We start from the raw sequence: 25,290 nt of genomic DNA on the forward strand, positions 1-25,290 counted from the left end.
ATGAGACGTTAAAGGAGGTCCTGACTCTCTGTTGTTATTAAAAATCCCTTAAAAATAAGCTGGTGTGTGGTGGTCGTTCTGGTGCAATATGGCTGCCGTCGCATCATCCAGATGGAAGCTGCGCATCGGTGGTGGTTGAGGAGATTCCGCCCCTATGTAAAGCGCTTTGTGTGCCAATAAAAGCGCAATATAAATGTAATGAATTATTATTATTATTGAATATTGAAGACTGGGATATTTTGCACTGACTTCTATATGCTAGAAACATGACATGGTTGACACCCATGGCTTATGACTTGTATTTCAAATGCAAATAAAGCATAGTTTTGATCTGTAGCTTCTCCTGGCAATGTGTTTAATGTGGGCTTGTTTGTATATTTGTTATGAATCAAATTACAAGTTGGTGATGATTCAGCTAAATCATTTATTTAAAGTTAATTAAAACATAACAAATTTTTTGTTTAAAGATTTGGTTTTTATTATTATTATTATTATTGAACATTTCATTGTTCAGCACTGAAAACAAAATGAGCTGCACAAACGAACAATCACCATTTCAGAAGCAGGATCAAGTCATTCCATAACTTAATATCACAACAAGTGGGATAAATACAATAATGAGAGAAAGAATACATCTACACAATATTAAATGTACTCTTATATGAGACATGGGTATGTTCATGCCTTTATTATCATCATTCTGATATTTTACTTTATGTATATTATTTCCCACTTTGAAAAAGATCTAAAATATTTTCATATATTTTATTCATAATATTTAATTATTTTACATGCCATATTAACCACAATTTTAATAGTGAATAAATCAAACAATATATGCTTAACTATAGAACTTCCTGAGCTATTCTTGTAGAAAATCATCTATAATATTTTTTATAGACTGACATATTTCCTTGCTGCAAAGTGAAACCAATTTTTATTGTTTGAAACACTTAAAAACAGTTCTGACTGGAGCAAACCAGGATACTTTGGTCAGGAACCAAGACAACTCTATCTGGAGCTCACTGGCAATGGACTTTGCCCATGTGATAAAACCAACAAATGTCAGGAGTAATCATGTCATGAAGTTAAACACTTCAAACAATTCGCAACTAAAATCTGCAACTTAACAGAATTCAGAGAACAATGAATGTCACATTTGATGTTTGCAAACCACATATGTACACTTAATTTACCCCTTAATGGATCAGTGACATTTGACTATTATGGCTTTTTGTAATACTCGATTCTGGTTGACACTCTGGTGAGGTTTATTTTGCAATAATGACAGGTTGATTGTATTAGCCTTTAGATACCAATCCATCCATCCATCAATCAAATTTTTTTTTGGTCAATATTAAAAGATATTAATTAACATTTATGGACTACAAAGTATGCTTTATTAAGTCTGTACAATCCCAACATATTACAATTTGAATTAAAAATGTAATATGACAACCCTGGCTTGATTGTCTGCCATGGTCCTTTGAAAGACACCCCATATTGTAACCATATAATAAAACACACAAAATTAATAAAAAATAAAAAAATAATAGAGGGGAAGTTCCCCCATAAATGAAAGTGCTGTATTCATTTAGTCACCCTTGTGATTTCCTTTCATTCAACAGAAATTAAGATTTATTTTTTACTTATAATATACTAAATTTTTGTCCATCCATTTAAAGTCAAAGCAAGCTTTAAACACTTCATAAAGACATTGTAAATGTAATCCATATAAATCGAGCAATTTAATCTAAGTCTTCTGAAGATAAAGTATCACTTTATATGCTGAACAGATTTAATTTAGGATTTTATTCACATTTAAACATTAACCAACACACACATAGTATCTAAGACGGTCAACAGCAGCTCAAACGTGCTTACTTGATGCACAAAAACAAGCCTCATTAGTTCAAACGTGCTTGCTTTGAGGGTTGTGATCCTCACTGGATGTTTTTATAAACTTGAAGCTTGAGTGGACTTTCAATGGATGGACAAAATGATGCGAGAATAAAAGTTTCAAATAAAAAATCAGTTCACCTCATACAGTTTTAGTTGCTGAGCTTGCACAGAGACACAGAGGAACCATTTGAGAAGATCCAGAAAGCTGGATAAACAGCCTCAGTGAAGGGGAAGACGAAGGTGTGGAAGGGGATGGCCCGGTCCTGCACATTATAGAGAGTTGCGCTTCCCTGATCGCAGTCCAGCAGGACGCCCACACGGCTTGGGTTGGGATTTGCCAATACCGTCTCGATGCTGTTGTGCCATGCGGAAAGCTTCACGTTAAACCACTCCACACACCAGGATTCTGCATTACGCCCCAGGCGGCTAGCAGGACCCTTGCGGTCAATTCTTCCGTATGCAAGGCCCAATCCACAGAAGTTGTTACTGCTCATTTTGATCTCCCAGTAATGACGGCCCTGAGAGAAACCCTTTGTGCAGAGCACCTGGGAACAGACAGAAAAGCGAAGGGGAATATCTGGATAGTGAGCAGGGTCATCCGAGACTGTCGCTTTGGTGTTGTTTTCAGACAGCGAAATCCGCTTGTGAGCTGTTCTGACATCAAAATTGAGGATAGTGCCATCTAGACAGGAGAAACACACAAGCACATAAATGTGATTATCACATAAAGTGATGAAGATGGACAAATGGATAAAATATTAATGCCTGGTTTCACAGACATTAGGCCTTAGTAATTAGGGCATTAAAGTAGATTTTATAAACATGCCTTAGAAAAAAACGAAACATTACTGGTGTGCATCTTGAGCCAAAACAATGGCACTGATATATTTTAAGATATGTCAGTGAAAGTTGCTTTCAGTTCAAACATGCATTTTAGTCTGGGACTAGGCTTAAGTCTTGTCTGTGAAACAGGGAGAAACTATCTACTCACATTTTAGAAGTTCACTCCTTTTAACAAAGTTTTGCGCAGCTGGTGAACTAAGAGGTTGAGCTGTAAAGAGAGAAAGAAGAAATAAAAACCGTTCAGCAACAACTAAAGAATTGACTCCAAAATGAAAGGTTTGCTCATTTTATACATGCATTAGTATAACAAATCCAACCAATCAGGGGTGCATTTCCCAACAGCATTGTTAGTCAAATATGATTGTAATTTTCGTAAGGAGCCATGTTCGTTACATTGTGAAAAAAGCTGCTGATTAAATGAACTGCATATATAAATAAATTATTGTTCATGCAAATTAACTTTATGAATTTGACTAATTGCTTCCTAAAACTGATTAATTAGCAGAAGTTAACTTAATACACCACCTGCGCTTGATGTCATCAACGACAGTCCTATATTTTTGGTTTAAATGATGGAGGTGTTATCATGTTACTACAGTTTTTTTGGAAACATTTGTGACTAGCTAATTCATTTCTCCAATAATGCATTCTTAATAGTGAATTATGTCTTTGTTCAGGAAACGAACCCCTGGGAGATTCAATAAAATAATACATATAAATTGAATAATGGTCTGATATATTTCTATTGATTAATTAATTGATTGATTGATTTGATTGATTGCTTTTAGAGTAGAATCTAAAGTTTATTGCGGAATTACAATGAGGAGCACAGACTCCTTACAGAAAAGATTACATTTAGAAGGGGAAAATTTAACAAGAACTTTTCCCACATACATATGTCAAGTATGTCTACAGTTTTAGGTGTGAAGTCAAGCAAGTTCTCCATGCTTTTGGAGAAAACAGGATTTATTCCTTTAGGGGGATTCCTGGATCCTGGCAAAGAAGATATATGTAATGTTAGAAACATTTAAAATAAATACTAATTTGATTCACATTCCTTTTCAGAAAAAAATATGAGAATATCTCTGTGAACCATAAGATACTAACAAAGGCCCCTCCTTTTCCAGTCCAATCACTAGGAGTGAATATGTTCTACACACATAACGCTAATCAGACGAACAGTAATAACAGTTGTAAAACCATGAACATATGGAGGTCAGAGCTTACTGTTTGACTTCTGGTCTTTACGCTCTTTGTGATCTTTGAGCTCTTTATTAGGATTCTTGTCTATTAGGAAAAAGGAACGATGAGAGAAAGGTGTAAATATATGATATATATATATATATATGTATATATATATATATATGTGTGTATGTATATATATAAAAATATATATACACTTGACTTACTTTTCTGTTTAGCTCCTAGAGCCTTGGTTTTGGGAGTGCAGGCTAGGCTGGGAGAATTCATACGTGCTGAAATATATCAAGAGAATAATGAAAGAATAGTGATGGATGGATGTACTGAATCAGGAAAAACAGCCCATTCACTTGTAAAGGAGTAACAACTTACACATCTCTTGGCTCACAGCAAAATCTCTTGGATACTCTCTTGGATGTGGCAGGTGTGGATTTTGCAGGAGTGCAGGAATTGGGAATTGGTTTCCTAGAGAATTAGAGGACTAGTTCACATCTGCTGCCAGCAGCTTTACTAAGGATAACCTCAACGACATACAATCAGGCAACATTATCATTTGTATAAACATGTTTTTATGTGATTATGTCCCAGATTTCCACACCAATCATTTCAAAAGACAATCTCACCTGAACCAAGAACAGGTTTTTCAAACTCTGTAAAAACATGTATGTCAGAACTCTAAGCATGCACTATGATGTTGCTGTATTCTTGAACTTACTGCAAACATTAAAACAAGCTGCACATTTTATACAAGCTCCCACACTAACACACCTGGTTTAAGTACAAAGATTCTGTTCTCTGCTGGTTGCTCCATTAATTTGGTGATCCATTCCTTCAGTGCAACTGCAGCGGAATGGTAAGCTATCACCTCTTTACCTTCCACAGTCATGCGAGGGTTATAGGGCTCAAAATTAACCACTGAGGGCAAATCCACAGAGGCCTGTGACAAAGCACAGTGGGAAATTCAAAAATCCAAATAAACAAGCGGCATCGAACAACATTCAGGTTAGGTATCAAATTGATCAAGTGTGAGAGCTCATGTTGAATTTTCTTGCATTGACAAGCTCTTACACTGGGCTTCACACATATGCCCCACCCCACAAAATGTTATTATATACAGTTGTAACTGAAACTAGATGCGAAAGTTCGTCGAGACAAACTTTAAGTTGGCTTGGAAAAGTTTGGACGAGAAGTTTAAAGTAGTTTGAAGTATTACATTATTACTTGATTTTGTCTTTCTCGATCCTTTTATAACAATTAAAAATATTTTGTTGCCGTCACATGAAAAGCGATCAAATTATCAAATAATTGTTCTGGGTGGATGCTAGGTGGTTGCCATTGTGTTCTGGGTGGTTGTTATGAGATAGATAGATTAGAAATATTAGATAGAATGGAAAATGAGTCTGGATGGATTAGAAATAGTACATAGAGCGGCAGCTAATGAAGTCTGATGAGCCTCCCCAACTGTCAACATTTGAATTTAGTTTAGAGTTAGAATGAAAGAGAGAAAAAAAGAAATATAAGATAGATAGATAGATAGATAGATAGATAGATATGTTAGAAAGAAAGAAAGAAAGAAAGAAAGAAAGAAAGAAAGAAAGAAAGAAAGAAAGAAAGAAAGAAAGAAAAGAGAGAAAGAAAGAAAAAGAGAGCAAGAAAGAAAGAAAGAAAGAAAGAAAGCTTAAATGAGTCTTAATGAATTAGAAATAGTACATAGAAAGGCAGCTGATGGAGTCTAATGAGCCTCTCCCACTGTCAAAATTTGAATTTAGTTTGGAGTTAGAAAGAAAGAAATATAAGATAGATAGATAGATAGATTAGTTAGGAAAAAAGAAAGAAAGAAAGAAAGAAAGAAAGAAAGAAAGAAAGAAAGAAAGAAAGAAAGAAAGAAAGAAAGAAAGAAAGAAAGCTTAAATGAGTCTCAATGAATTAGAAATAGTACATAGAAAGGCAGCTGATGGAGTCTAATGAGCCTCTCCAACTGTTAAAATTTGAATTTATACAGTTGAAGTTTAAATAGTCTTGGCTCAATTTGAACATTCCGCAATGAAAGTCTATGGGATTTTTCCAAGTTTTGATCAGAAATTTTAGGAAAACCGTTAGTCTGATCAGTCTGAAACGAGCAAGCAACTCGAGTCAGAACAGTTTGAAGGTTTAGTCAGTTTAGTGGTTGTAGCTTGAACAGTTTAGGCGGAGTAGCGTGGAGAAATTTTGTCTAAGAAGAATAATAATAAAAATAATAATAATAATCTTAAGTACAATATCAGTATGTTGGCTTTTCCAAGCCAACTTAATGATTCAATCCCCATTGCAAATCAGGTTTATTGGCAAAATTTTGACTTTCAGCTCTTTGCGATGAACAAATCACACAAAAATAATTGAAATAGCTCAACACAACAAACGTTTCAAGTGGTTTCCCCAAATTCAACTGAAAATGCAACTTTTAATGACTTCTGCAGTCTCAAAATTATTCAACCCCCTGAATTGAATCCATCACAACAACACAAATCTGCAAAACAGGGGTTGTCTCAAGCACAGTTGATGCAACTAATCAAGGGCTTCAATAGCAATTGGCTTCTATAGGCCTATGTCACGAAAAAATTGAAGACCGGAAGTACGTCTTTTAGTAGGGATACGGCTCTTCCGGTTAGCTTTTTACAATGGCGGAGTCCGATAGATACCGCTGGACCAAACCTCTCCGCAACCTGCCTGATGTCACATATGACGATGTGGTTCGGATGGTAAATGAAAACTCTCAAGTGGAAAAGCGTGAAAGCTGAGGTATGGCTGTCTACGTCCTGACGCAGAGCAACCCGGTGCACTACAACAACAGCGGCGGGCCGTTCGCCAGTAAGGTAAACGTTTCTATGGTAACAGCGAGTTGGACCAATCACCAGACGTTGCTGCTACGCTTAGGATTGTGGGTAGTGTAGTTTTTTTTCATAAGATCGCGGATAAAACATGTTTTTCTTAAAACAAGGTTGATTTCATACGAACTTATAGCTTCTACAGGAGCAAAAACCTTCATTTCACAACCTCATAGCTCGTGGTCAATCTACCTCGGATGGTTTAGACATTATGGCTGATAATCTAAATCCTTATGGAGAAATACTGTTGACCGGATGTTCTGAATCCCTACTCCGCGTTCCGGAAGCAGGAAGTGTGACATAGGCCTATTGCACCAGCTGTGCTTGAGCTAGAACACATTAAATATCTGAACTGACTAAGTTTGTTGAGTGTCACGTTTGACTGCATGTTAGAAATATGGCTAAGTCAAAAGAATGGTCCAAAAAGTTGGAAGCATAGTTTCGCAAAAGTTCAAAGTTACAAGGAACAGTGATTACACTACCTGGATGGGGCAGAAAAAGGAGGCCATCAACTGCTGCAACCAGATATCTGAGAAGGCATTTTCAGAAAAACCTGCAAAAGTGACTGCAAAAGACCTGCTGCAAGACTTACAGCGGGGGAAATAAGTATTGAATACGTCATCATTTTTCTCAGTAAATATATTTCCAAAGGTGCTATTGACATGAAATTTTCACCAGACAGCTCTTCGCTTTTACCCATCATGAGATGTGTCTTGTGTGACACCTTGGCAATGAGACCTTTTTGTAGGCCATCATTTGGGACTGAACCAGCTGTTATTAATTTCCACTGACAGGGGGCTGGATTGCTTTTTAATTACTGCAAGTTTTCAGCAGTTGTCTTGGCTTTCCATGCCTTTTTGCTCCTCTCTTTCTTCATGTGTTCAATACTTTTTCCCTGTGTCATTTCACATTATTACACATAACTTAATTTCTGAACTTATTTTTGTTTGTTTCTTTGTATGTATGGCTTACTTGGGTTGTTACCAACATCTGGTGAACATGTCATGTCAATAGCACCTTTGGAAATATATTTACTGAGAAAAATGATGACGTGTTCAATACTTATTTCCCCCGCTGTAGTTGCAGTAAGGCGCATACTAAACACATGCGGTTTCCATTCCAGAACTCCAAGACGTACACCAAAAGCACAAGAAAAGTCGGCTCCAACTTTCTCAAAATCATATAAATAAGCCATAGAAGTTTTGAGATTCTTTTCTGTGGAGCGGTGAAACAAAACTGGAACTTTTCATCCCTATGGATCAGTGGTATGTCTGGAAGAAGAAGAATGAAGCATATGCCGAAAAAAGCACTCTGCCTACAGTTAAGCATAGTGATGGCTTTGTGATGCTCTGGAGCTGCTTTGCATTATCTGGCACTGGAAACCTGCAGTGTGTGGAAGGCAAGATGGATTCATTGAAGTATAAGGAAATCCTAGGAGAAAACGCCATGCCGTCAGTGAGGAAGCTGAAGCCTTGGTTGCAGAAGAAGTCCCGGAAGATTCTACAGTGGCCATCACAGTCACCTGACTTGAACCCCATATAAAATCTCTGGTGGGATTTGAAGAAGGCAGTTGTAGCACGCAAACCCAAGAATATTACTGAACTGGAGGCCATTGCTCATGAGGAATAGGCTAAGATTCCTCAAAAATGCTGCCAGAAGCTGGTGTCTGGTTATACATCTCATTTGCAGCAGGTCATAACAGCAAAAGAGTGTTCTACTAAGTACTAAATATGCTTGCCATGAAGAGGTTGAATAATTTTGAGACTGCTGAAGTCATTAAAAGTTGCATTTTCAGTTGAATTTGGGAAAACCACTTGAAGCATTTGTTGTGTTGAGCTATTTCAATTCCTTTTGTTTGATTTGTTCATTGCAAACAGCTGAAAGTCTGTACATTTTTGCCAATAAAACTGATTTGCAGTGGTTGAATAATTTCAATTACAACTGTATATCTAAGGTACAAATAAGAGTTATAAAGCAGAACAGTTTTAATTTAAAATCATACTGTGCATCACCTTTAAGAATGTGAGGGATTGCGACTGGTCCAGCAGTATGTTGATCTCAGATTTGGTCCTATTCATCTTCTCGATGTTCTCATTAAATTTCTTCATCAAGGAGACCAGTTTGCTCTGACCTTTCTCCTGTTCCTTATCAATAGCAAACATTGCCTCTTTCTCATCACGGTCGATCGCTTCTCTGATCTGCCTGTATTCTACCTCAAGAATACGTTTGCGGGTTGTAGCTAATTCCTGGGAAAGCAACACCAAAGAAAATGTAAGCCCAAAGGCTAAAACTCCATCTTATGGAGCTCCTGATGTTTGAGATGCATGGATGGAGTGTAATTCATGATGGTAGGTAAAGGGAGGGACATGCACATCTTGAATCCTATCATCTTACATCAGAATCAGTCTGTCTGATTCTGCTAATACCCAAATAAAAATGAACATTTACTAACTTTTAATTTGGTTTGTTGCTCCTTCATCTGTATGATAACCTGCTGATTCTTGTCAGTTTTGTCTTCAAGGATGTTGAGCTTGTCAGTCAGGTCAGTCTAAAATATTTTCAAGAATAAAAGGACACAAAGTATTTTAGAAAACATCTTCATTGCTGAATGATTCAGACCACACAATCCAATGTTTACATGTCAAATAAACAAAACAAAATTTTTTTTTGATTATTGGACACTATGTTTGAGCTGTAATGAGAGGAAAAAAAGAAGACATAAAAAGCATTCAGCAACAACTAGCCTTACTAATCAACTCCAAGGGGAATTAAAGGTTTGCTCATTTTATTCTTGCATTAATGTAACAAATCCAACCAATCAGTAATGCATTTCCCAACATTATTATGACCGCCGCTAGCGAAAGCGGTCATATAGGGATTGTCAAGGTTTTTTTTTTTTTTTTTTTGTCATCTACTGAATTTTTCGTCAACGATACCAGGGACACCGAAACACCGGGGTAGGGATGGCCCGATACCGATACTGGCATCGGGGATCGGGCCGATACTGTCCTCATATACTCGTACTCGTACTCATAAAATTTCGCCGATACCACGCACCGATACCACGTACATTTTGCGAAACGAAACTGGCCGCCGCGAGTGCTTTGTCGAGGTGAACTGAGGTGAACTGAGTCATAGACGCACGAGCTGGTCGAGCACATCCCTTTAAACAGACAACAGTGGAAAGTTTGTTCAGTCCAATGTCAATGGCAACGAAATTAAACGAGGCATGTAGCTTTAGCTTATTATATTAACGTTAACTGACGAGAGAGAGAGAGACAGAGCGAGAAGCGCACTTCTGTTGAATGCTCTTGATTGCTGATCGTTCACTCAGCACATGTTATTTGGATGAAAACTAAATCGTATATGTAAGAAAAAGTAAAACATGAACTGTTACCTGACTGAAGTATAACGAGTGGTTCCCTACATTATTACAGGACGTGTGCAGGTCAAGAAGTTTCATGAATGCCAACATCCGAAGCGTGCGCCCCGCAAACCAGCGTCTCAGCGCGCGAATACTGAATTAAATTGTCTTTCACGTCTTGCGCTTGTACGGACGAATTCACACACAACTATGTAATAACGCCCATCTTGGCGAGTATCCTATAGTAAACAAAGTTGGTTATATCTCAAATGAACGTAGCATGTTCAAGTGCGGTCCGTGCGCTCGGTCTTAAAGGGGCAGCAGTTTGATAAACCTGCTTCTGTGTTTTAATGTTAATCAAACAAAGGACAAAGAAATTACTCACTGCTCTTGACTAAATAGGCTACCCTTTTCAACTTTAGAAAAATATCCATCTATATATAATTCATACAGTAATGAATATGCTTTTTTCACATTTGATTACTCTATTCAAATTTCTGTACCTGTTAGATCTACCCGAAAAACTCTAAAAACACTGTTTATTTCATTTGTAGCCTTTCTTTGTTCTATTGTATATATTTGTCCTATATGTAATTCAATTGTTTGTTTTTATTTTGTTACTGACTGCTTACTTGTTTTAAATTCACATTAATTAGGCTGCTAGTTTTTGTTGTAGTATCAAAATTGGATTAAATAATTGATATTTCACTGGTTTTGACAAACATTTGAACCGCTGACCCAGTCCTCAGCACTGAGCCCTGCTGAAGCAGCTCTATGTGCTGTGCTATTAAATGAAAGACAAAATATGATAGAGCAATAGAATGAACAGTGACAGTAGGCTTACAGAAGCTCATATGCATTTTAGCAGGCTTAATTAAGCATGAAAATAACTGAAAGAAATATATATATTTGAAGAACAAATTAAGCCAACTAATATGATTTATAATCTTTTGGTTTATCTACTAATACATTTAAAAATTACAAATGCAGTGAAAATTCAGGTATCGGTTACGGTATCGGTATCGGCGAGTACCAAAAATTACAGTATCGGTATCGGACTCATTCTGCAAAAAGTGGTATCGGGACATCCCTACACCGGGGAACATGAAATTTGGTGGGCATGTAGCCCCACTAGACTTTTACGGAACAATTTCGTTTGGTCCCCGGGGGCCACTCCCCCCCCCCCGCGCTGGGCCCCCCCAAACCCAAAAAAATCAGTTTTTCCTAAATAACTACCTGAACCGTGGCACAGAGGATGAAGAAATTTTTATGGTATGTTGGTCTTAAAGTAACACTAAGTAACTTTTCAACCTTCATAATATATTTCCAAAACGCTTGTGATGGTACATCGACTTAAAATAGGTTGAATGACGCGTCTGCCATAGCCTGATGGGGTTTGTATAGTTTTTAATCGTACTTTTAAACTTCGGGGTTCGGGTAGTAACACCCGCGCACAAAAAGAACTACAAAATTCGACTGCTTTACGGCATAGGCTACCTCACTTCCCCCAACACGTCCTCGCATGCTGTTGGACTTGTAAGTATATTGCTTATACTGTATATCACTCGGACAAGCTTTTTACTCGTTGGTGTGAGCTAAAAAGCACCTGGCGTTCTTGTTGATGGATTAGTAGACATCTTCGGAGGCTAGCTGTGCTTGTTCGATGTCCGACGATTTGTAACGCGTTGTGTTTATTCCCCAATCGAACTCGTGTAACTGTCTGTCACACGTTTTACCGTCCACAGCATTACTTGATAGACAAAAATAGGACAAGAATGAGCATCAAACAGAAACAATCCGCTTACGGTGTGTTCGAGGCGCACATACAATACAGACTGTGCCGAGTCAGTTAAACAGGGCGCGCGCAGCTCTTAAAGGGGACACACCTTATTGCCACTCGTTACAGCTTCTATCCGACTGAACAGGGACCGGTATACAGGGGCATCAGGCTCAGGATCCGTGAGTGAAGAGACTGCTGCGTGAGTGGTATTTACGACAGTAACGTTAAATACAAGTAGTCCACAGCGACTCTAGGGGTCGTTGTTTGACCAAAACGGAAATCCTACATAATGGGGCTTTAAGGCAATATTATTCTGCTTTAATCGCCCCTATCTTCAGTTGAGATGTTCAGAACTGCACCATATTTCATGTGTATGATTAACTTGACATCCTCTGGGGGTATGCTAAGTTTCGTATCCATGGGGGGGTATAAAATAAATTCATTTATGTGCACATTTAGTGACTGTACACTCATCGGCCTGTAGATGGTGCTGTTGAGCGAAGGGTTGCTGGTTTAGGATGATACTGTCACACACACACATGCAGGAATACAAACAAACGCAAGCATGCACACACACTGACATCCACACGCACAGACACACACACGCGCACACACATGTACGCACGCATACATACACGCACAGACACACACACACACAGACACACACATACACAAACACACACACATACACACACACACAGACAGACATGCACATACTACTACTTTTTTTAGGTATCAGCCATATACCCGATTTACCAATACCCAATGTCTTATGCTTGGGCAGTATACTAATGAGGTGGGTGGGACATGTTTCATGCCATGTTAGATCACATCCTGAGAGTCTATGCTTTCAGAAAATATATAGTTTATATAGTTGAATCAGTTTTCTCTTCATGGTACAGACCAAAATGTATTATGTGTACACTTTCTTCACCTAAATCCATAAAATCCCATTAATTTCAATGGGACATTTACTTAAGTGTTCTACTAGGTACAGTGGGAATGAGTTTAATTTTGTTTTTGTTTTGTTTAAAAAGCTGTTTGTTGTTACCAATGTAGCATGAAAAAGACTTGCTTGAACACAATAAGTGTGTTTTTGAAACTCATTTTTATAATACATTATGTAGGGAAAACCACTGTTATGAATGTGACATTTTCACATTACGGATGTTAAGTGTCTAAACTAATGACTTTTGATATAAAACTTAAATAGTAATAGCAAATAATTACAAAACTCTAAATTATCCATGATCCACAGGAATACTCCAGACAGTCTTTTAAAATATACAACTTATATACATAAACACGCAATACAGCCAAATTGCTCCACGTCATTTATTTTTGTGGAAAGCCAGTGCAGGCCTGAGCGGCGGTCATATTTTGTACCGCCATGCGGTACATCTAGTTAGCTATTATTATATGACTGCAATTTTCCCCTGTAGGTTCAACAAACAATGTGTGGCAAACTTGTGTGGTTGAAACTATAGCTCCCGACCTGTGATAGTGAACTAGTCCTAAAAAGCCATGTTCATTACAGAGAAATTACACTGTGAAAAAAGCTGCAGACTAAATAAACTACATATACAGGTGTAAAGTGTAGACCAATTACATACAGTGGGGAGAACAAGTATTTGATACACTGCCGATTTTGCAGGTTTTCCTACTTACAAAGCATGTAGAGTAGAGCTGTAGCGGTGCGTCGATGACGTCGACGCGTCGACGCCAAAATTACGTCGACGTCATATTTTTTGCGTCGACGCTTCTTTATTTATTATCTATTTTTTTTTGCACCATTCCCGGAGGTACAGCTCGCCACACACACACCGCCCGCCGTGTTATTCTGCCATGTTTTCTCCCTTTCTTTCCAAACCGCGACAAACGCCAGTCTCCTTTCTCTGCAGAATGCCACAAATCCGCTCAACCAATCACAGCGCACCATTCCACGCATTGTAAACAGTAACGGTGGCGCTCTGACACCCGGCATCCTAGTTTTCCTTATCTACTTTGCACTTTTTGATCAACAAACAAACAAAAAAAATAATACATTGATGAACCTGTGGTGGATTCTGCCGTAGGGAAGAAACGTAAGCCATCGAAATCTAATCATTTACGTGAGGAGATTAAGAAGATGAGGCACGCGGGAGGAAGAGAAATGCCGACTGATGCTTGTTCTCACACAACAGCGTCAAACTTCTGTCGAATGCTGACACGTTAACCCCAGGGGATCTTTTAAAAAACTTTCAATTCTTGTACTCAAAGTCAACGAAAACCGAGCAGGACCTAAGCCATTTTACAGCTGATCGCCGTCAAAAAAGAAGGTCGCCGTCGTTCAGAAGGTATTTCTAGCTATGGCTGATTGAATGTAGCCTATGTTTAGTCCAGATTAGTATTGACCGAGTTCAGAGGCTGTCATATGTGGATCAACTTACTTTGTTGTGTATTTTCAACAGTTTCAATGTGAAAAATAACTTTTATATCGATTCAATGGATTAATTGCATGAAAAAAAAAGGATTTATCACATTTATACTATATTATTCAGAAGTAAACATTGTAGCTGACAGTGTGTTTATGTCAGAATGTTTATTTTTAAACCACAACCTTCTAAGTGCGTCTTTTACCAATATATTTAACATATCTTTTGCATTTCTCATCCAAACAACGTCAAACTTGGCACTGCACTTACTCGTGCCGAGACAGCTGTCGAGTTTGAAATCCATCGGAGTAACGGCTCGACAGAGATATGCGAATAACAGACAGGATAAATAATTCCAATTAGTCGTTAGATTAGTCGACTAATCGATAAAATAATCGCCCGACTAATCGTTTAATTAATAATCGTTTACCCCAGCCCTAATGTAGAGGTCTGTGATTTTTATCATAGGTACACTTGAACTGTGAGAGACGGAATCTAAAACAAAAATCCAGAAAATCACATTGTATGATTTTTAAATAATCAATTTGCATTTTATTGCATGACATAAGTATTTGATCACCTACCAACCAGTAAGAATTCCGGCTCTCACAGACCTGTTAGTTTTTCTTTAAGAAGCCCTCCTGTTCTCCATTCATTACCTGTATTAACTGCACCTGTTTGAACTCGTTACCTGTATAAAAGACACCTGTCCACACACTCAATCAAACAGACTCCAACCTCTCCACAATGGTCAAGACCAGAGAGCTGTGTTAAGGACATCAGGGATAAAATTGTAGACCTGCACAAGGCTGGGATGGGCTACAGGACAATAGGCAAGCAGCTTGGTGAGAAGGCAACAACTGTTGCCGCAATTATTAGAAAATGAAAGAAGTTCAAGATGACGGTCAATCTCCCTCGGTCTGGGGCACCATGCAAGATCTCACCTTGTGGGGCATCAAAGATCATGAGGAAGGTGAGGGATCAGCCCAGAACTACACGGTAGGACCTGGTCAATGACCTGAAGAGAGCTGGGACCACAGTCTCAAAGAAAACCATTAGTAACACACTACCAGAGGAGGAATGGGAGAAGGTCATGTGGTCTGATGAGACAAAAATAGAGCTTTTTGGTCTAAACTCCACTCGCCGTGTTTGGAGGAAGAAGGAGGATGAGTACAACCCCAAGAACACCATTCATGCTTCAACCGTGAAGCATGGAGGTGGAAACATCATTCTTTGGGGATGCTTTTCTCCAAAGGGGACAGGACGACTGCACCATATTGAGGGGAGGGTGGATGGGGCCATGTATCGCAAGATCTTGGCCAACAACCTCCTTCCCTCAGTAAGAGCATTGAAGATGGGTCGTGGCTGGGTCTTCCAGCATGACAATGACCCAAAACACACAGCCAGGGCAACTAAGGAGTGGCTCCGTAAAAAGCATCTCAAGGTCCTGGAGTGGCCTAGCCAGTCTCCAGAATTGAACCCAATAGAAAATCTTTGGAGGGAGCTGAAAGTCCGTATTGCCCAGCGACAGCCCCGAAACCTGAAGGATCTGGAGAAGGTCTGTATGGAGGAGTGGGCCAAAATCTCTGCTGCAGTGTGTGCAAACCTGGTCAAGAACTACAGGAAACGTATGATCTCTGTAACTGCAAACAAAGGATTCTGCTTTTCTGATGTATCAAATACTTATGTCATGCAATAAAATGCAAATTAATTACTTCATACAATGATCATACAATGTGATTTTCTGGATTTTTGTTTTAGATTCCATCACTCACAGTTGAAGAGTACCTACCTATGATAAAAATTACAGACTTGTAGGCTACATGCTTTGTAAGTGGTAAAACCTGCAAAATTGGCAGTGTATCAAATACTTGTTCTCCCTACTGTACTTCATAAGATGATAAAAAATGTCTTTCTGTTGTTTGTGCAAATGAACTAGTCTATATTAATTTGATATTTGCTTAATTGCTTTCTTGAACTGATTAATTAGCAGACGTTATTACACCACCTGCGTTTGACATCACAAAACATTTGTGACTAGACAGTTAATTGATTCTGTATTTTGCTTAGGGTCAATTTATTATATTACTACGATTAAAAAAACCACAGTCAAAATCAGTTATTGTGAAGTGTACATAAAAAGCTATACAAAAGTTTGTTTTGGTCGACGGTCGTCAAATTAAATTGCCTGAGCAAGCATTCCAAGAGTCCTTTACTTAGTAACCTATAACAGCGCTGCAATGACATATATTGCTTTACAGCGCTGCAATTACTGACATAGGCCTACATGATTAGTGACATGACTTAGAAATGAAGTTACAGAATTCATATTGAAATGCTTATGTCAGTGTGCGCAGGTTCGCCAGCTGTGCTTACATGGACCCTAATAATCCGATTATAATCCGACTAGTAGCACAGTCGGAATAAAAAAAGTAACCATGTCAATCAGAATGAACTGGCCAAAAGCTATGTTTACATGGACACTTTTTGTTTCAATCGCAATGAAATCATTCCAATTGATCAATCCAAAGGTAGTGTTTACATGAATGTCAAATAAAGTTATCGGGTTGATGTCAAGTCAAGTCACCTTTATTTATATAGTGCTTTTTAGAATACAGATTGTTTCAAAGCAGCTTTAAAGTGATGAAGGGGGTGGATTGGAATCCACTGCTGCTTCAATGTAAATGTAATGAGTGATTATAATCAATGTATTAATCAATATTTTTCCTTCTAAATATCAAATGAGTTCAATGACTTCTCTGGAGATTTTACTTTGTTATAGAAGTTACCAGTGTGATTACTGAAATGTTCCTTTCATGTATTCTTTAATGTCTGTATTTGATATCTTAATGCAGTAACAGTGCTTGCTCATTTATCCCGGGATAGGGACTTGTTTTGTGTTTGAGAAAGGTCTTCAACGTGTTAAAACATATAGGGGTCATTGAAGCCAATAGTTTAAGGGACCATTTCTTTGTTAAAGCCTTACTTTCCAGTTAGACTAAAGTGTCCTCAAGGAAAAAACGCATTATCTTGATGTTTTGAGACGACTCTCCTGTTTATAGTTAGAGCCTAGCCAAATCCAACCTTGGAAAAGCTGTGTGTCGGTGTGTGTGTTAGTCTTCTTGGTTACAGGTTAAGGAACCACTGGCATTATTGGAGATTGACTGAGTTGTTGTTCTGGAAATGCTGGCACCCAGCAACCCGAATCTGCGACCTAGAAGGTCACGACGCCTAACTTCAGGGTCCGAGTGTCAGCTGCATCATCGATGGAGATATGCTTCCGTTTATCTGTATATGTGTGGAAAATTACTATGTTTATCTATTTCTTAGCCAATCAGAAACTGCAACCTGAAGCAAGGACGTAGCTTAGACCTTGGTGTAGGGTATAACTGCTGTGATCTTTGTAACTGTAAGGGGGGGTGGCCTATGAACTCCTGTGTGAGTCTTGAAGCTGACTTCTGCTGATGAAACTGTGAACTATCTTCAGTAAAACCTTTCTTCAATTTATTATAATTCTGACTCAGGGTCTTCTTTCAAACATCTGGTCCTTGGGTCCTAGACTGTATAACCCCTTACAGAAATAACAGGAAATGAATGTAAAAAATATTTTTTTGTCTGTACAGCAGATCTAGAAGCAAGTCATTGTCCTGTTTAATCAAGTTCAGCATTGACTCATTTCTGTTGTAAAAATGATTCATTATTAATTTAGGGGCTGTTTACACGACACCATTTTCAACTGAAAACAGAAAACTTTGTATGCGTTCTGGCCGTTCATTTACACAACAACAGTGTTTTGGTGGCCTGAGAACACAAACTTTGAAATAAGTTTTAGGAATGCTGTTCAAATATGAAAATTTGATAACCGATATATTGGCTGATAAATCTAAATCCAAATTTTTATAATACTTTGAGAGCCTGATTACAAAATCAAAAGGCTCACCATTAAAAGCCATGTCTCAAACAAACATTTTACATTTTACAATAAGGTTTCATTTTGTTAGCATTAGGTAACATGAACTAACAATGAATGAACAATAATTTCTACACGATTTATTCATCTTAGTTAATCCTTATCATCACCAGTAAGTTCCTGTGTTTTCAGTGTTCTTTGTCCGGTCTTGTTAATGCCCGAGTTGTATTTGTTTGCTTGCCTGTATTTGAGTTGACTCGTGTGGATCATTAAAGACATTCTAAATGTATTGTTCTTATTCATCATCTGTTCTTCAACCGTGCGTGACAGGTTCATAATAAATATTCATATTTATCTCCTGTTATTTTCCTTGTCTTTTTAATTTTAAGTTAATACTGCTTGTACTCTGATTTTGCTGTAAATGTATCAAGCAAATTGCTTTGTCAGAATGAGGGCATTTTACCCCTAACAATAATCATTTACCCCTTGGTACAAATCTTTTTTTTATTTTATTTTTTTATCTAATAACATGAAAACTCTGGACATTTTTCATACTTCATACTATTCTAGACACATTTAACTTTCATTTCCCAAAATAAAAATAAAAATTACAGTCCTTAAGGGGGCGTTTTCCCCCACTCAACCCTATGCATGTGCAATGTGCATGCCGTCAACGTTTTCACAGATTCACGTTTTTTAAGTTTACACGGAGATGATAACTGTATCGTTTTCAAAACTTGTTTTCAAAAACTTGCACTTTGAAACCTAATATTAGGGATGCACGATATATCGGCCACCATATCGGTATCGGACGATAAATGCTCATTTTTAATAATGTTATCGTTATCGATCCAATAAGAAAATTAGGCAGATATTAATTAAAGCCAATAGATAATGGATTATTTCCTTCAGCTGAGACACTTCAGATGCATGCTGTTCGCCATGATAGTTTCACATTGCTTGATATGATTGGAATCACTTCAAAAAGGAATACAGTTGAGTGCAACATCTGCAGCACCAATCTGTCATATAGGCTACATACTAGAATTATAATTAAAACTCGACTGTAAAAGAATAATGTGAGTTCTTTGTAGGCCAGAGTTTCAGCACGTTGTTGCGGAAAGAGCGCGTCCACTGAGTTAAAGGTGCATTGCGCAACTTTTCATGTTAAAAATACCCGTTTTCTAACCCATACATGCTTAAACAATTGCCTGATGGGCTGACTGAGCCCTTCTCTGATCACTGCGATTGCCTCTATAATCCTGTACAGTAAAATAAATAAGAGGGATTCGGGTCGGAATCTGAGACTGGGCGTGACGTCATGCGCGTTCACGGCACGCTCATATGTCTGGCAGGTTTGTGTATGCGCCGACGCCGCCATTCTCCGTAGAAAATGGATTCTAAGAGACCGGCTTGTAGTTCATTTCAAACACCAACGCAAACTCCACGTAAGATAAAAAAAAAAAGAGAACTTTTGTCTAGTGCAACCAAAAGGTCCAAATTGGAGTCAGACAGGCGTCGGGGTAAGACGAGAGTAAACATAGGGAAGGCTTTCAACAAATGGAGAGATCTCCGGTCTGCTCTAGGGCTCAAACGGGATCCTCAGTTGGCTTTTTTCTTGATAAAAAGGTAAGATATATCCCATTCTCTAATGTCTGATACGGCCAATAATGACAATAAATGACGATCCATAAAATGTGTAATGCTTTAGCGTAAGCTAGATAAATGTACAATCGGAATAGGTTTTACTAACTTACCATTGTCAGTGATCAGGTTCAGAATGATTGTGATATAAAATGCTGATATATAAGTTAGATACTTAGACACAAATTTTGAGCAAATTACTGCTTAATTACGATGTATTGCTATTGGAATATGCTACTTAGCTGATCAATAAAACAGGCTAAACCCCCGCAAATCTTCGGCGGATTAGCCTGTTTGGCTTTTATGGTAACGTCATAGTGCCACTTGATTGTTTATTACCTTGAGACATTTGGGTGTACTTTGTTGACCGACTGTGTATGGTATGGTATCATGATTACAATTTTGAGCTTTTACAAAGTTATAACTTATATTGTTCATGAACGTGTTTCCATAATAATAGTCATAAGTGGATACAGTAAACACATAACACAGTTCAACATGGAGATAGATGGGAATAAAAAACGAAGTTTTCTACTACCCCCATTTTTTCCCTCACACATAAGTGTGTTATTTACTCAATTGCCTTTCCTTTCACATATTTTAAATTACTTGCAGATTTAAAACTTTATTAACTCTGAAGACATTATGATTGTAAACAAAAGATTTGTGCGGCTGATGCTCCTTGGGTTATGACCAGCTCGAGCTCGTGCAAGCGTGCGTGTGCGTGTGGTCCGTGAGCGTGCACACCTCTGGTTGCAGTTTCGCTTGCCGCCAGAGGGGGCGTAGTTCTGCGAAAACTCAGACTCTCGCGCAATGCACCTTTAAGCCTTCATGACAAGCACAGTCAAGTTTGCTTGTGTATTCGCAGCCTTTTGTGCCATTGTAACTTGTAATATTATGTTTATTTTATGTATATCTGATTTATCTTACATAGGATGTGTTTGGTTGAGTTAATTATCAATGCAGTGAAGCGCTTTGTACCAGTTATCATTGTACCAGTGATCATCTTTAGCTTCAGCGTGCGCAGTTCAAACAGCAATGCACAACATTAATAACTACTGGGACTGTCATATACATAACATTATAGTGAACACTACTGTAATAAAACGTTGTGAATTCTCTGGGTTTTGTTGTCGTGTTTCAGCGCGTTGTTGCAGGTACAGCGCATCCACAACAGGAGTTACACATGCTGACCATGCAGCACAGCCATGTTCGCGTGTGCATTTGCATATTTTGTGCAGATATAGTCGTAATATTAAGTTTATGTAGTATAAATATCTGATTAATCTCATATAGGATGATTTGGTTGAGGTAATTAACATTGCAGTTAAGCACTTCAATTGTATCGGTGATCGCTTCAGCTTGCACGCAGCAATGCAAAACATTAATAACTATGATTGGGACTGTCATATACATAACATTATAAGTGCCCATTGGTAACTGATGAGTGGCAGGAAACTAGAACAAAGAAACACATCTGACTAACAAAAACAAACATAACATAATGGTGACATGATTGACATGGCAATAATCCTATCACCTAATTTGGCAGTTAAAGTTTTGGGCGGGTGTTTCTTTGAGTGGGCGGGTTTTGGTGAGCTATTGGGCTGGAAATCGTCGTCCAAAGACAAGGTAACCAGTCTGCTCTTTAAAACAAAGAAAAGAAGCAATTTAGGCGAATACTATGCACAAACAGCGGCAAACTATATTTACGGGGAATATATACTATATTTGTATGCATGTCAAAAAATAAATTCCAATTTGAAGCTTGTCATATATACCGCACATTAACTCGAAAAATGTATTTAGCGTTCATGTAAACACTACATTCAGTGAGGGGAGGAGTGAAAAAAGTGCAGCCAAGACGGACAGTTCACTGAACTTCTCTCTTCTTGCAGTGGATCAGACACCTGCGAGATCAAAGGCGGATATTGCGGGATTCACGGGATTCATGCTTGTGCAGTGTTGCTAATAAACTGGATGTAATTTAAGTTCTGTTGTTTTTATATGAAAATAAATATATTGAACAAGACCCCCAAAGTACTTTTTATTTAATTACATACCAAAGATCTGGACCAGAAATAGATCTATTAAGTCTGCTAATAATAGATTTAATATATAAATATTAATTTAGGAGATATATGAAAAGAGCGGGGAACTTTGTATATTCAAAGATTATGTATTATATATATATATATATATATATATATATATATATATATATATATATATATATATATATATATATATATTATATATATATATTATATAGTATGTACAAATTTTTAGCTTGTGACAAACACTATCGGATTCATCGATCGGAATGATTTCATTCCAAATGAAACCGAAGGTATCATGTAAATGTATAGCTACATCACTAACATTACTTTAATAGATTACGCTGACTATTAAATTACTAGTCATTAATAGATTAATGACTAGTAATTTCCTACTACTTAATTCTGAAAAAACAGAATTTCTAATTATCAATATCAGGCAAAAAACCTCTGCATGTATTAACCCAGAATACTGTCTAACACTTGATGGCTGCTCTGTCAAGTCTTTGTCGTCGGTTAGGAACCTTGGGTGTGCTATTTGATACCAATCTTTCATTTGAAAGTCACATGTCTTTGTTTTTGCATCTGTAAAACCGCATTTTTCCATCTTAAAAATATATCTAAATTACGACATATGCTTTCAATGAAAAATGCGGAACAGGTAGTTCATGCGTTCATGACCTCAATGCTAGATTATTGTAATGCTCTACTGGGTGGTTGCCCTGCACGCTTAATAAACAAAGTCCAGTTGGTCCAAAACGCAGCAGCTAGAGTTCTTAGAACCAGGAAGTATGACCATATTAGCCCGGTTCTGTCAACACTGCATTGGCTCCCTATTAAACACTGTATAAATTTTATAATATTGCTGACTACTTACAAAGCACTAAATGATTTAGCTTCCCAGTACTTGAGCGAGCTCTTAACTCATTATGGTCCTTCATGTCTACTGCGATCTCAAAATTCCGGCCAGTTGATAATACCTAGAATATCAAAATCAGCTATAGGCAGTAGATACTTCTGCTATTAAGCACCTAAACTTTGGAACAGTCTTCCTAACGTAGTCCGGGAAGCAGACACACTCTGTCAGTTTAAATCTAGACTAAAAATGCATCTCTTTAACCTGGCATTCATATAGAACATCATACATTTTTTTCTATTATTCAAATCAGTTAAATGATTATTAGGCTGCATAGAATAGGTCAGCCGGAACCGGGGACACTTCTTATAACACCTGATGTACTCGTTACATCATAAGAAGAATGGCATCTACGCTAATGTTAGTCTTTCTGTTTATTCCGAGGTTAACTGAAGTCAGCCGGATCCGGGCCGTAACCAGATCAGATAGTGGACCTGCGCCTGGACCCATCCACAACGCATCCTGAAGTGCCAGCCTCATCAGCCCTGTGAAGGCCTCATCAACACGACAGCTGGCACTGATCCTAAATAAACTTGTCTCTGTATCGGCGTGATGACTCCGACTTCCAACCAGATGGAACTGAATGAATATTCTGAATGTTCTGATCCAGTCTGACTTCTGACCTGTAATTCTGCCAAAATCATAATCATACACTGTTCGTTCGTTGGTCAGAGGAGAACTGGCCCCTGACTAAGCCTGGTTTCTCCTAAGGTTTTTTCTCCATTCTGTCACCTGATGGAGTTTTGGTTCCTTGCCACTGTTGCCTTGGCTTTTGGCTTGCTTAGTTGGGGACATTTAATATTCAACAATATTATTGATCTGCCTTACGGTGGACGATGACGCAATTTCCTTCTAGAAACAAACTTTGTTGTATTATTTTCATGTGATACAATCTGTATTGTAAAAAGCGCTATATAAATAAAGGTGACTTGACTGTAAAGTCAATTTTCATGTTTAAAATGTAAGTGTAATGTAAAAAATCACATTTACTTTCCAAATAAATTTAAAGATAGGCCCAACCTTTTGTTTAAAGCGCCGGTCATCTGCGGTGATGAACTCACAGCCTTTATGAACGCCCTGCAGACAGTTGCTGCAAATGCAGCTCTGGTGCTGAATGCAGTAGAACTCCATCAGTTTGCCATGATCGGAACAGAGACGCTCCATTAGATCTGCCAGCGGATCAGACAGCTGATGCGCCCGGAAAATGGCATTCTCCCGGTGAGGCCTGACATGATCCTCACAATAAGACGCCATACAAGTCAGACAAGTTTTGACCGCTTTGGCTTCCATGCAGCTGTCACATTTTATTTCATCTGGATCTTTCTTTTTCACCTCAAATGGTTCCTTAACGGGTTCAGGGACACCCGCTTTTATTCTATAGGCATCCAGCACCGCGCTGAGGACGGTGTTCTTCTTTAGTTCTGGTTTACTGCTGAAAGCCATTCGGCATTGAGGGCAAGACATTGATGATGTTCTGTCTTTCCATGTCGCTTCGAGACAGCTGGCGCAGAAACTGTGTCCACAGATTAAACTCACCGGGTTCTCGAAAAGACATAAACAAATGCTGCATGTCAACTCATCTTCGAGCCCAAGTAGAGACATATTTTCCGCCATTGTGAGAAGTCGAGGAAGCAGCGATCACTGACGACAAACAACTGCCTCAGTGGGCGGCGGCAGCGGAGAAACGAAACTTATGTGCCTTGTTGTGAAGGTCCACAGAGCAAAGCCTAAACACGCATGCTCAGTATCAACAGTTCGTGCTCATCAGTTCTCTCAGCACATCATCTCTCAGTTCAGTGTAATGTTGGAGTAACATATACTCCGGGATATAGATTTAGTTCGAGTTGGACCTATAGGCTACTCTACTGTCGGGCAAGTGCGAAAGTGAGAAACTTGACTTGAGGATAAGCGCTGACTCGACGATTCAGATTCGGTGAACTGTTTCGACCAGTTCACTAAAAAGAACCGGTTCAACGATTCGTTCAAGAAGCGGACATCACGATAAATTATGCCATTACCATACTGCTACATTCAGATTTGATTTGGGGGATAGCATGAAAATTTGTTTTAATACTGTCTCTGTGCAGAATGTTTATTTATTTATTTATTATTAATAAATATTTTGCGTGAAGGCACAACATGTTCTTCAAATGTACACAAGAGGACACTGTTTGCCAGTAAAATCGATGTTTTTATACTTTTTAAAGAATCATTTTATCATTACCGTAAATAAACCAGCGGTCGGCAACCTTTCTGTCATGAAGTGACATTTTAAAAAAAAGTCCCAGTAGGCTAAGTCCCCTTCAGCAAACTGCAGTAATGGAAAAAATACAACTTTTTCTGAATCTGTGATCTCGAACAGAGCAGGAGACATTTGTGGGTCGTGGTGAAGAATT

General features: G+C 38.2%; 1 protein-coding gene across 3 annotated transcripts; it reads right to left on the reverse strand.

The window, feature by feature from the left end:
• Positions 1-453: 453 nt before the first annotated feature.
• On the reverse strand, positions 454-24,826 carry trim25 (tripartite motif containing 25). Of its 3 annotated transcripts, XM_084426725.1 has the most exons (11): positions 23,915-24,826; positions 9,262-9,357; positions 8,822-9,055; positions 4,714-4,882; positions 4,569-4,595; positions 4,318-4,410; positions 4,155-4,220; positions 3,973-4,032; positions 3,640-3,738; positions 2,894-2,953; positions 454-2,584 (listed from the first exon to the last, which is right to left on the reverse strand). In XM_084426725.1, exons 1-11 carry the CDS (start codon positions 24,506-24,508, stop codon positions 2,052-2,054), a joined length of 2,031 nt encoding a protein of 676 aa, XP_084282851.1. In that variant the 5' UTR covers positions 24,509-24,826; the 3' UTR covers positions 454-2,051. The 3 variants fall into 3 exon arrangements, with proteins under 3 accessions (XP_084282851.1, XP_084282852.1, XP_084282853.1); XM_084426726.1 differs by lacking the exon at positions 4,569-4,595; XM_084426727.1 differs by lacking the exon at positions 3,640-3,738.
• Positions 24,827-25,290: the final 464 nt, after the last annotated feature.

Source organism: Rutilus rutilus (assembly GCF_951802725.1).
Source record: "Rutilus rutilus genome assembly, chromosome: 12".
NCBI classification, from domain to species: Eukaryota; Metazoa; Chordata; class Actinopteri; order Cypriniformes; family Leuciscidae; genus Rutilus; species Rutilus rutilus.